This window comes from Malaclemys terrapin, chromosome 1 (assembly GCF_027887155.1).
Source record: "Malaclemys terrapin pileata isolate rMalTer1 chromosome 1, rMalTer1.hap1, whole genome shotgun sequence".
Lineage (NCBI taxonomy): Eukaryota > Metazoa > Chordata > Testudines > Emydidae > Malaclemys > Malaclemys terrapin.
In genome coordinates, this window is record NC_071505.1 from 13,811,652 (window position 1) to 13,825,751 (window position 14,100).

The following is a 14,100-nucleotide window of genomic DNA, read 5'->3' on the forward strand; positions in this document are numbered from 1 at the left end:
TCTGGCACCACAGCCAGGGCATTACAGACATGGGAAGGTTGACTTTTGTGCTCCATTCAATGTCTCTTCTTGGTATGTAAACAATAGTGCGTGTGTTACTGTAAAAGCTATTCCCAATAGAGCTCAGACAGCTGTTGCACCAAAGTAGTGAAAGTATTCTTTTTATTTTTCATGTATTAGCAATTGTTCGGTTTCTCTACAATCAAGAAGATGCAATCCACCTGGATTTTCCTCAGAGTTAAACTACTTAAATGTTGGTCTGTAGTAGACAGTCATGGTACCTTCCACATCAGATACTTTCCAGGTTGCCAAGCCCCAGAATGGACTTACCTTGACAGTTGCCCTAACCTGAGGGATTTTCATTCAGGCTTCCAGTTACTTGGGATGCAGAGGGTTTCAGTTTGAGGGGCTTACAAAGTGCCCTCTTGCTTTTAGATAGGTCTAATCCCTCCCTAGATATCTGCAGGTAACACACATGACTCTGAGCTGACTTCAGAGCTAGGTACTGAGGTACAATCCTTCATGTACCATTGAGATGCAGGAATTTTACACTGAAATCATGTTCAAATCCAGGTCTGCTCTGTGGAACTACAGCAGTTCAAGTTGGGGCCACTTATCGGTGAACTCCTCTTGAAAATTCCCTAAGCTGAAGTGTAAAGTTTCCTCTGGGAGTGTGTGGACTTTTGGCAATCTGTTTTTCTCTTCAGCCCCACCCTCCTTAGCAGATCTATTCAGACCCAATCATTGTCAGCTGAGGTAGTTCTGCCCAAACTACCACCAACTCTTCTCAGTTGTCCATTAGAGATGATTTTTTTAATAAAAAAAAATAAATGAGTTTAAATAGATGTAAGTAATTGAAGCATTTCATCTTTGGACCTTTTTAGATCCACAAATTTTAAGGCCAGAAGGGACCGTTGTGACCATATAATCTGACGTCCTACCTAACGCATTTCTGTGCTGCCTCTTACGCTGCTATATTCTCCCATTTTTTGTTCGCAAAGTCACTATCCTCTCCTCTTACAGGTACCCTTAAAAACACTTGTCTTTCATGAAGCCCATGATAATTTCCCAATATGTCCTGTCTTGCTGTGTCCATCTTTCAGATGCAAACTCTTTGGGCCAATGCCAAGTATGCTACTCTGAAGGGTTGCGAACTTTTCCATACCTGGTGTAATAGGCTCCCTTCTCTGCCCTTTGGCCCACCACAAACAGACTGGATACTTTTGAGTTGATAAGCCCCAGTGTGTTGTTGATCGGGTCCCCTCCACCCAGTACAACTTTATGCGGCAAAATGCAATTGGAAGTAAGGCTATGTCTAAACTAGCACTTTTGTTGGTATAATTTACGTCGCTCAGGGGTGCGAAAAAACACCCTTCTGAGCGACATAAGTTACACCAACAGAAGCACCAGCGTGGATAGCACTATGTCAGTGGTGGGGGAGGCTCTCCCACTGACATAACTACCACCGCTCATTGGGGGTGGATTAATTATGTCAACAAGAGAGCTCTCTCCCATCAACTTAGAGCGGTTACCCAAGCGCTCTTACAGCAGCACAGCTGAGCCACTATAAGCTCACTAGTGTAGACATGGCCTAAATTTCCCCCATGACCCACCCTCCAGGGAGAGAGAGGGAAAGATCTCACTGTCCTGAGATCCTGCATCCCGTCAGCCTGCCTTCCTGCCCTTAGTGTTCCCAGCTGACGGGATGATTGCTCTCTGAGCATCCATTCCCCAGTTAAATCCACTCCAGGGGGTGGAATATGTCTACACTGCAAGAAAAGACTCATGGCAGCAAGTCTCAGTGCCCAGGTCAACTGACTTGGGCTTGCACTAATGAGCTTAAAAATAGCAGTGTAGATGTTCAGGCTGGAGCCTGGGCTCTAAAACCCAATGAGCAGGGAGGGTCTCGGATCGCAGGCTCCAGCCCGACTCTGAACATCTACAGTGCTATTTTTGGCCCTGTAACACAAGCCCAAGTCAGTTGACAGGGGCTCTGAGATTCATGGCCATAGGCTTGGAGGTTTTTTTGCAGTGTAGATGTAGCCCTAGTGACCAGAATGCTGGATCAGCTGTAGGCTCCTAGCACTCTGTCCCACTTGGCTAACCCCAGGATTCCCTTCCCTTCCACCTGGGATTTAAGCTGGGCCCCATTCTCGTCTAGCAACATGGGAAGTAACATAGAAATCATGAACCGCCTGGCATCTGTTCACACCCCCCCCCCCAGGTCGAGAGCCCAGGTATTAAACAAATAAAATTAACCCAAGAGGCTCTGATTGACAGTGTGATGTAAAATTGGCTGGTAAAATAGGGGGGGGTCATTGCTGCATTTCTATGTTGTATTATTGACTGGTGGCACAAATACAGGTTTAATTCTGGAGTAAAATAATCTGAAATCACAAGGATTGCCCTCAGTGGAAGATTTTAAAACTCTGAACTCCTATAAAAAGCACAAGCGGCTAACAATCAATTGCTGACTGATTGAACGATCCTGCTGAATGACCCACAAATGACTGAAATCATTACCAAATGGGCTCTTTTGTAAACTGTGAAATTTTAAGGGGATCTGCTGGCATTCATTTGTGAATGGTGTTTCTCCTGACTGTGATAAGTCTGCATTACCTGCCTGTGTGAGTATATTGTATTGCCTGTGAGTGCATTTCTGTGTTAGGGGATAAGGTCCCCCATGTATTCTGGCTGGGAACAAGATTACCTTTGCTTGTTATAAAGGTAACATTTGTAGCTGGCCCAACTGCAAAGCCCCAGAGAGCACTCAAAACACAATCTGCAGCTTGAACCAAGGGAGAGGTGGCAGGAGGAAGTATTCTGAAGATTCCAACCTTCCTTCTAGACTAATTAAGATTCTGTACTAGTATTCTGTTCTGTCTCTGTCCACATCCTGCTTACCACTTGTGTCTATGCTGAATGACTGAATGGAAACTGGAATACTGGGTGTCACAGCATCTTGGTAAGCAGCAGGGGGTATGATGCAGTAAACATCCTAGTCCTCATTCACCACCCAAAGGATTCTGAGCCCTCTGCAACTGCCTGTGTATAGCTGATGCTCTTCTGAAACTCTAGTAAAATATATAGCATTTTGATCTAAACAAATAATGATTTGCACTTTAGTAGCACCTTTCATCCTAGTATCTCAAAGAATTTTGTAAGCCCCCCTCCCGCCATGGATCCCTATAAGATATATACATAAACTGATCCAAATTCAGCTGAGGAGCTGAAGCACAACACTTACCTGGCTAGCTCATGGCCACACATGAAGTTTTGTGGCAGAGCTGGGAATTGAATCTAGGGATGAGATTCTGTGCTTTGCCTTTTGGAGGCACAGCACAGAACTCGCAGCCCTGGGAAAGGGTAGGGAACTGTGGTGGTTTTAAGCCACGTTTTCCCACAAATCCATTCCTGTACCTAAGACTGGGAAAAGATACAGCTAAAGGACTGTCAAACAGCGTTCACAGATAGCAGCAGGCTCCAATGTCCCTAAAAAGGCACACTGAATTCCTTCTCTAAACTGAGGCACTTCTAATCACATGTTTCACAGTGCCCCACCCCCAACTCTCCTTAGGAAGCATGATTGTAGTTTACCAGAAAAGCTTAGTTCCTGTATATGTCTCTTTCAGTAAGGTCCTGCTTTTTAAGCCCACTTTTCTAGCTGGGTTGCTTTGGTAAATTTCTACGGCTCTGAGCTTTCAAGCTGCTTACAAGCTTACTTTAATGGAGACCCTATACAAAATACGCTATGGGGTCGCTTGAATTTTGGTTAACTTAATTTCAAAGTGGTTACAGCCTGCTAAGGGTTTAGGCGTGCTACAGATACAACATGTGGGGGTGGCTTTTTATTATTTTATTTTAAACAATACAAGTTCCCTTTGATTCACGGCATTCATGCAGTCTCATTATACTTCACATTTTCAGCCTTCATAATGCATCATTCAATCATTTTTTCCCCCTATTGTAGTCTTGCGAACTATTGTCGGTAATTTCTTTTCATTTCTCTCTTTAGGTTGTTGTTTCGTAACATTTTATACAAGAAAAGCTGCACTTGAGGCACAGAATGCACTGCACAATATTAAAACTTTACCTGGGGTGAGTACATTTTCTTTTTGAACCTAATCACTTTATGGCTACAAAATAGCCGCTTTTCTGAAGATGCTAGTTATAGGCTCTTAGAGCCAGAAATGACTTTGGTCTTTTCGAAGGAGGGTTGCTGACCTGATAGTTCACGTTCAGTAGCCATGCCAATTGGCCAATCTAATAGCGATGGCATTAGCTTGGAAGAAAAGTGCTCTTATATAGAATGTCCCCTGGCTGGAAATAATAGTGATCCCTGCTGGGTAGCAGCAGCTACTGAAGTGTAAGGTGGATTCAGATTTTTTGGGGGGGGAGGAAAGGCAAATAGGAAAACAAAACCTCACACACCAGGATTTCTTTTTTTCCTAAGTGTCTGGTTTTGTTTTGTTTTTTGAGGGGGAAGGGTGGAAAAGGACAAAATGTAGCTAGCATAGGCATAATGGTTTCTAAACAATATGCAGCAGTTACTTTGATGGCTGTGTACTGATGTACATTAGAAAATATTATAATGTAATTGTATTCAAAATGTTCTCCCATTTTGTTTTGTTTTTCAGCAATCTGTAACCACTAACACATTACGCTGACAGTTGTTATAGATACAGTTGTACTAGTGATCAGTTGCTTATGTGTGTAATATGTAATAAGTAATCTTTACATTCTAAATTACAGTCATCATCATCACATTTCAAGGTAGTAACTTGATAGCCACAAATCTTTGGAGTTAAACAATCAGTCAATTTAATATTTTACATCATTCTGTTGGATCCAGCTGAGTATTGGTCATATGTGGAATAAAAAACTCAAGTACCTGTTTGCAGTGTAAGGTTTCAAACAGAAGTGAAGACAAAAGGCACAGTAAAAATATAGCTCTTGTTGATAAGTATAGGTTCCACACCACTTGATCTAGCAGATACGTGACAAAAAACATCTTCTTTAGCTCCCATGTGCTGCATGTGAATTCAACTCCATGTGTTTGAAAAATAAGGATCTGGCTGGTGCACCTTGTACAGGTGGGAGAGTCATGGAATTTACCAGGGAAAATGAACTATAGCGAACAACATGGGTGAGGTAATATCTTTTATTGGACAAACTTCTGTGGTGAGAGAGACAAGCTTACACAGAGCTCTTCTCCGGGTCTGGAAAACTTACTCAGGGTGTCACAGCTAAATATTTAAGCCAATCTGATGATCTAAATGTGCACACGTCCTGCAATAGCGGAATGGATATCCTCCTTTAAATGGAAGCTGCTGAGGGAGAGGGCACTAGAAAGTCCTCTAAGTTCTAGCCCAGATGCAGGGAAATAAATGAAAAGCTTTGTTGCTTGTTATAACATCTCTAGGACTCCAAAGACTGCCCCGTCAAGCCCTTTTTCTCTCTGTGCAGCCCACAGAAGGGCTGTCAAAGTTGCACTCCCAGCTTTTGAGGAAGCCCAGAATATGCCCTAAATGGAGCTCCTCATGTGTGGTTCAGCTCTGCACGACTCCTTATTTGGGCCAGTAGCCAAATGCTGCAGTTTGCATCTCCCACTTCTTTGTAACCAGTCATTGTGGGGTTGTTGTCTGGACTGCTTTTTACTAGTGTTGCCAAGCATTCAAAGAACATCAGACTGGCTCAGAAAGCACAAACATTTTTCAAACAATAGATTTTGGGTTCTTTTTTAATTTTGTCTTCTACTTTTTCAACCTTTAGGGGTCACGCTTCCAAGTTTTTCTCTGCAGTTTTTAGTGTTAGAAACTTATCTTTTTTTCAAAAAATGAAAGGTGAGACTATCACATAATCACATGATTCTAAGTGCTGGGGCAAGACTGGATTTTACTTTCAAGTTGCACCTAATTCTTAAATGAATATGGAATAATCCAAGAATAGCTCCATCACCAGTGTTGAATGCACATATTATTCTACTATATTCTGTACCCACTGCATGCTAATATTTTATAGAGGTTGTAGCACCTTGTTACACTGAAGCAGTGTTTTCACAAAACAAATTCATTGTAAGTCAGTAAGATTCACTGTGTCTGGAGCTGCAATTTGCATACTGAGAACATTGGATTCTACTTCCCTTTAATTGGAGATCCAGCCCAGTTTCACTGCAGGCCGGATCTAGCCCCCACTGAAGATTATGAAAAAAATCTCATTAATGTCAGTGTCTTTGGATCAGGCTACATGAGCAGGTTCTACAGAATGTGAAGGAATCAGCATACAGATTTCATGGCTGAACATGCACCTAATCTCTTTCTGCACAAACAGAAACCATCTCCCATTGCCATTGGGCACCAAACTAGATTTGCACCAGGGGAGAATTGGGACCAGTATGTGCTTGACATCGTCCTCATCCTGCTTCATTGTAATACTAGATTTTGTTTGTGTGTGGTTCAGTAGTAAAAGACATCTCCTGCAACCAAAAGGATCTCTAGGTTCTTGGATTAATTGAATTGCTTTTGTGATTCCTATGTCTCATCCTCTAAATGAGGGCCTGATCCAAAGGCCACAGTGGAAAGACTCGGATCAACTTCAGTGGGTTTTGTATTGGGCCCCATATGAAAACCAGAAAAGCTTCTTAATGCTTGGGCTTTGTTTTACATTCATTTGCTGTATGTTCCACTGTCCATTTCAACTTATCTTGGCAATGCGCTGTACTCCGCTCTTTTTATTATAGTTTTTAGCTGATAAACCTCATCCTTAGCAGAGAGATGAAAAAATTGATGTTGTATGTATTCCTTTGAGTTTCAGCCTTTTAGTGGACATGAAGAAAATGGGACCAGACATAAATGATTAATGCAGATTCTTGGAAGAAAATATTGCAGGGTGCCTTGCTGTTTGATTACAAGCCTTGGAATTAGTCAACATTTCCATAATTCTAAACCAATATACACCTGTTTTCCCACTGTGATGTGAAGGCACAACTTAATTTAACAGAAACCCCGCTGTGCTAAATCTCTCATTAAATACCAAGCTAGTTCTGTAATTTAAAGTTGCAGCATCACTATTTTAACCAAATTTCCTTTGTATTATGAAATTAATAAGTTAATGATGTATTCCAAGACTTTTTTTTAACAGCAACAACAAAAAAGGAAGCTGAAGAAGAACATAGCACCAGCTGACTTCTCAAGGCTTTTCTGGTTTTAATCATATTCAGGAGGATGCAATCATGTAAAAGCTTTTATATATATATATATATATATATATATATATATATATATATATATATATATAATTGTGTCAAACATTTTCAGCATAAGCCAGGATCCAATAGCTTCTTTCTACTCTTGATTAGTATCATTTTTCCTTTAGCTATGAAAATCCTTGTCATATAATGGAGTTTTTATCATCCAAATAAACTTGTGTTTTTAGGTATTTAGGTACCATTTACAGGATAGTATCTTCTCTTGACGGAGAACAAAAAACAGTGTCAAGGGAATACAAGCTGAAGTTGATATACTGTGCATATCAGCAAAACAGATAAACTCCTCTGTTGCTTACTCTGTCTTGATGTCAACATTACTAATAGTATTTGGGTCTTCTAAACAATGAATCTGAACTTCTGAATGAATGTTATATTAGAAATTATATCACAAACTAGTCTAGTTCATGGAGAGAGACCATAGTGGATGCAATTTATAAAATTCTAATTACTTTTAAGTTATTTATTTCTATGTGGAAGTGTTGGTTTAAAAAAAAAAGTAGAAAACCTCATTCTTCCTTCGAGTAGTGTCCCTATAGGTGCTCCACTGTAGGCATGCTGCGTCCCTGTATGTCTGATTGGAGAACTTTTGGTAGCAGTGTCTGTTAGGCCCTGTAATGGTCCCCACTCGGGGTCTGGTTGGGAAGCATGGTCTAGTGGTCACAGCCACACCCCAGACTGCAAATGGGGTTTTATATTGTATGTGCAACACACTTTTGTCATTGTGACCAGGTCTGCCAGGCAATTTGCCTTATTTCAAAGGGTTCCCCTATATCATGTCCATCTCCTATATCGGGGTGGGCAAACTCCGGCCTGGGGGCCACATCCAGCCCTTCAGATGTTTTAATCTGGCCCTCAAGCTCTCGCTGGGGAGCGGGGTCTGGGACTTGCCCTGCTCCATGCCATGGCTCCGCGCAGCTCACGGAAGCAGCGGTATGTCCCTCCTCCGGCTTCTATGTGTAGGGGCAGCCAGGGGCTCCACACACTGCCCGTGCCCCTAGCGCCACCACTGCAGCTCCCATTGGCCATGAACTGCAGCCAATAGGAACTGCAGGGACAGCACCTGTGGATGGGGCAGCATGCAGAGCTCCCTGGCTGCCCCTATGCGTAGGAGCTGAGGAGGGACATACCGCTGCTTCGGGGAGCACTTGAGGTAAGCGCCGCCAGGAGTCTGAACCACTGACCGCCTCCTGCACCCCAACCCTCTGCCCTAGCCCTGATCCCCCTCCTGCCCTCTGAGCCCCTTGGTCCCAGCCCAGAGCACCCTCCTGCACCCCCCGTCCCACCCCAGAGCCCACAACCCCATCTGGAGCCCTCACCCCCCCCCCCGCACCCCAACCCCCTGCCCCAGTCCTGAGCTCCTTCCCACACCCTGAACTCCTAATTTCTGGCCCCACCCCAGAGTCTGCACCCCCTCCCACACTCCAACCCCCAGTTTCATGAGCATTCATGGCCCGCCATACAATTTCCATACCCACATGTGGCCCTTGGGCCAAAAAGTTTGCCCACCCTTGTCCTATATGGTCGTTGGCTGTGACACTGTGCCCTGTACACTCATCAGATCTCATAAAATACGGTCCGATTATTACTTGTGAGGGAGACCTCCAGGGGCAATCCAGGGTGCTGCATGTTAGTAGTGTTAGTGATTCAGTAGCTGGCACTCTCCCATCTGAACCCGTAATGAACCAGTGCTACAGCAGGCTGCTAGGGAGCACAGTGCTGTTTGAAGATGCCATACACTGGCTAAGAAGTAAAACCTAGATCATGCCCACTTAGTAGTCATCAAAGGTCCCACTTTAAAGATAGCACATTCTGAAAAAAGCAAGAGTGTTAATCCGAGCGCCTGCTTTAAATTACAATTTGGGTAATTCTGGCATGCCTACTGAAATAGTCCCACTCCAAATTCAGTAGGAGAATTTAATTTTCACTTCCACTGCTAAAAACCTTTGTGTAATGTTGCTAGTGCTGAACGACTGCTACATTCCACCCAGAGTTTGGTGACCCTGCTATACTTCAGTGGCAGTCAAGTGATCCTTGTATGTCATATGCCGTCTATAAAGCCCTTTTTATGATTTTTCTGGATGAAAGGGTCTGTCTGCAGTACAACCCTGTTTATAGGATGGTCTCTGTAGACATCCAAAACCTTCAGATAAAGGAAAATCTGAAAGAAATGTCAGCGTTGGCCTGCCAGCTATAAGAAGGCTGTGTTGTGGGTGCCCATCCCAAAAACATAACCGAGGATATAGCTAGATGTACTTCTGGAGATCTGAGGTTTCAGAACAACTGGGGGACGTAACTTAATATTGCTTAGTTCAGTGTTTTGGTGATGGGTCTAGATCTTCAGTACACATAAACCAGTGTAGCTCTGTTGTAAACAACTCCATTTTGCACACGCTGAGGATCCAGCGCAATATGCTATGTTATCAATGTGCGCGTCTCATTATCACTACATAGAAATACGAGGATATATTTGAATGCCGAGTCTGGCGTTTGTCTTATTCTGGAGCTGTACATCGTTTCACGTGCAGCGCTGCTGGAATCTCTTAATGACTTTGCTCCCAGGATGCATGCTGTAAGTATTTTCAGCAGTGGAGAGGAGCAGTCATGGAAAAGCATGTCACCACAACTCCATTTATTAAGAAAAGCCTGTTTCTCGTGCACAATGCCAGGACAATTAAAAAGGCAACCACTGGATATAGAAAACAGTTGGCTAAACAGAGTCCTAAGCAATGATAAACACAATGAAGTTTCCTTTGTGGTTGATTTTTATCCAGCTACAGCCAAATATCAAAGTGATATCAAAGGGAAGCTACCCATTAATTAATTCAAACTGACTTCACAAAGCAATCCCATGCCTTTGCTGATATCGGATTCTGACAACTTCCTAATCTTCACAAGTTGTCATTAGGAGTGGCATTAAACCAGCCTGCAATCAATCCCAGCTCTTGCTCCACTGTATCTCAGAGATGTACCATCTCTAATCATGGTGGGTGGGGGAAGCAACTTTTCTTCTGAGAGAACAATTTGCGAGTAGAATTTACAATCTGCCAGAGAATCTTACAAGCAGATCTACCTCTGTCATACACACCGGACACCCCCCCTCCACCCCTCACCAGTTACAGCAAAAATAGGTGCCTGTTTCACTGGGTGGAAAATACTCTTATAGGGCAAAAAGAAGCTTTGCAAGGAAAGGAATAATACTTGGGAGTCTGTAATGATCTTTTAAAAGCATGTGTCCATCCTTATTATTGATTCAGGACTACAGAACCTGAGATATAGGAGATGAGATTGGGGAGAAGATAAGACATTAAGCAGGAGAAGAGAGATGTTTTTAATCATGATTTAAAAAAAAAAACCTCCAAAATTTAGATAAATGAAGGTAGTAATTCCACTTGTGGACATAAACAAAACACTCTAGTGGTTCTCACTGTAACTAGAAACCCTCAATGGGATTACAGCTTCATGTAGAATGTCAAGGTATGCGATGCCTTATATATTTTCATTCAAGTGTCAATGATCTTAATGACTGAAAGTAGCTTGTGTTTGTGTTCTAGACCATCGCTCGAGTGGGTATCCACTAGACAGCAACTAACGTTATTTTGTGTCCAAATCATGACAATACCTCCGAGGAAAATGTGCTGGAATATTGTATGGTGTGTTTACGTCAAAGACTGTGTTAAAAACAAAGTGGTAAAATGCTGTTGTGGGGGACAGCAACTACAGCATTCACAGCAGCCTAGGTGTAGATGGTGTGTTGATTTCTGTAAGGGCAAGAAAGAGGGACAGGAATTTATTTTGATCATGCATAGAGGGGAGGATAAAATTATAAAATATGGATAAAACTACATGAAGGAAAATTTAGAGTGACTATCGGGGGAAAATGGGATCTGTTCAGTCTTCCAAAGGAAATGAGACGAAAGCCCTTAGAGGTACCTGGATTGGGAAAATGTTAGAAATCATACTGTAGGGAATAATCCTGCATTGGCTTGAGGACAGTCTAGATGACTGAATAGATTTTTCCCATCTCCACTTCATGTGGTAATAAATGGGTCTGGTTGTTTGAACGCACGATCCTCACTCACCATATATGCAAAAATAAATATGGTTGAAAAAAAAAAAGATGGTATTTAAGAACTACTGTAAATTGGCCAGGTATTTAAATGCTTTGTTTATATTAATAATTCCTCCATTACGTGATTCTGGTTTCTTTTGGTAGGGTTTGCCATGCATGCTGCAGATATGAAGCTATAACACCAGCTCATGTGGTATGGCCCTTTTGCATAGTACTACTGGTGTAATCTGTCCCTAAATGTTATTGACCCAAGGAGGATTACCCCAATGTAAAGGGGGATGCACTGGTAGCGTAGAGCTGACAAAGAGGCTCTTTTGCCACTCATCCTCCCTGCTGACAGTATGGCAAACAAAAGAGTGAGTGGCTAGATAAAAGCAGGTCATGGCTGTGGACCACGACAGTCTTCGGCTGTGTTTTCATTCTACCTCTGGAGGCCTGATATAAGTTGCAGTGTCCCTGATGCTGCTTTAACCTTGTGCAGGGGAAACAGCCCGCCCAAAGCAGTTGCAGGTTCAAGACAGTGCATAGCCAGTAATGTGACACCTGGCTGCAGGGAGGGTGAACAATGTCCGAGCCCTGATGTTGGTTTTATGCCACCAGAGATCAAGCTTATACTGGGGATATCCTCCCCAGCCCAGTTAAACTTTAAGCCACCTTTGCAAAGCATCCTTTGACCTGTGCTCTTTGGCTGTAGCTGAGGATCTACCCCATAAAACACAATACAGAGAGTCTTTGCTCAGGGAAAGAGTCTAGTGAAATATAAGTGAGTTTTCCTGTATAAGGAATAGGTAAGGAAACACGTATTTGCGAATACTATATGTTATGTGTGGTATATAAGAAAAAGTCAGAACACATTTTTCAGGCAAATCAGAGGGCTCAGTATTTGGGAATATCATATGTGGAGCATAGTCAGGATCAAAGCCCCTGGGACTGAGGGGTTAGGAGGACAGGAGAGGGATTGGGGCTGGGGCAGGGGGTTGGGAAGGGGGTGAGGGCTCTGGCTGGGGGCGCAGTCTCTGGAGTGGGGCTGGGGATGAGGTTGTTTGGGATGCAGGAGGGGGCTCTGTGCTGGAATCGAGGCGTTCGGAGGGCAGGAGTGGGATCAGGGCTGGGGCAGGGGGTTGGGGCACGGGAGTGGGGGGTGCAGGCTCCATGTGGCACTTACCTCAAGCAGCTCTTGGAAGCAATGGCATGTCCCCCTTCCGGCTCCTATGCAGAGGCGCAGCCAGGGGGCTCTGCATGCTTCCCCGAACACAGGCGTTGCCCCCACTGCTCCCATTGGCCGTGGTTCCCAACCAGTGGATGCTGCGGAGCCGATGCTTGGTGCAGGGGCAATGTACGGAGGGCCGCAGGCTACCCCTATGTGTAGGAGCTGGAGCGGGGGCATGCCACTGCTTCCGGGAGCTGTGCAGCGCCATGGCAGGCAGGGAGCCAGCCTTAGCCCCAGTTCACCGCCGACCGGACTCTTAACGACCCGATCAGCAATGCTGACCAGAGCCATGAGGGTCCCTTTTCGACCGAGCATTCCGGTCGAAAACCAGTCACCTGGCAACCCTATGTTAAAGACATGTAAAATGAACATTCCTTCCCACAAAGTAAGATCAGATAAAGTGCATTAGATATGATAGAGAGATATCAAAGAAGTAGGAGAATGGGTTTACACAACAGAAGGTTATGAGATTACTTGACTACTCAATGTACACATTTTTGCTGCTGCTGTTTGTAACTTTATATACCTACACAGTGAATTGTATGTCATTTTACAGGTGTGTTCTGGTGTATGTGTGTCATTTAAGAATGCAGTAACATTCCTGTCCTCATAGAATATCAAAATGTTTTGCCATTGTAGAGTATTGTACTAATATTGATGACTTTCATTTTGACACAGTATTTGAAGTTAAAGAGAATTAGTCAAACTTAAGCTCATTTTGGATATGGTAGGGTGTTAAATAGAATCTAAGGATCAGATCCTCAGTTGGTATAAACTGACATAATGCCATTGGCTTCAATGGAGCTGTGCCCATCTACACCATCTGAGGATTTGGCCCCATTCTGTTTTAATCCCGGGCAAGGATAAGAGAAAATTGTAGGGAAACTTTGGTAACTTCAGTGGTGACAGATAAATCCATAAATAAAATATCTGCAGTTCCTTGCTGGGGAGTTGATGTTGGCCCTCTATTAGTCAGATTTTCAAATACAATACATATTATTGGTTAATGAGAACGGTTTAACAGTACAAATCTGGCTAATCATCTCCTGTCTATCTATCTATTAAGCAATTGATTGTCAGTGTTATACTACCAAGCATCACCCTAGTACCCGAACAACTTCCATGTAAAGTCAATAGCAGAGTCCCTACTTTGTAAAACACTTTGAGAGGAAAGGTGCTGTTGATAGCCCAGCCCTGCTGATCAGAAAAGTCTCAGCTGACATCTTGATAAACCGATATTTGCATGAATGTGGGAGCTATTAGTAATGACTCCTAGCTGAGTTTTTCAATATACCCCAGTCTGGAGACTTGAAACCCTGGCATGTCATTCATTTGAAACCCCTTTCGGCTAAATACTGTGGCTAGTCCTTGAAATTGTTTTATAAACTTGCATATTCCAAGGTAGTTTGGGGGCCCATGTAACACTTTCTAAGCAATCTGGAGGAGACTTAGTATTCAGTTGGTAATGGGGAGAAAGGTTGACTGATTTGCACTGGAGAAACGGGAATTGTGAATAAAGAAATGCCTTCCTGGTTCAAAGCTCTTCCTCGCCTT

The 14,100-nt window shown here is 43.3% G+C and overlaps 1 protein-coding gene across 11 annotated transcripts in view; it reads left to right on the forward strand.

Annotated features, from left to right (window-relative positions):
* CELF2 (CUGBP Elav-like family member 2) overlaps window positions 1–14,100 on the forward strand; it is a 438,989-nt gene that overhangs the window by 326,667 nt on the left and 98,222 nt on the right. For all 11 annotated transcript variants that reach the window (XM_054016397.1, XM_054016390.1, XM_054016383.1 and 8 more), the window contains one exon: window positions 4,016–4,098. In XM_054016397.1, the coding sequence (XP_053872372.1) occupies window positions 4,016–4,098 (83 nt within the window). The remainder of the gene's footprint in view (window positions 1–4,015; window positions 4,099–14,100) is intronic.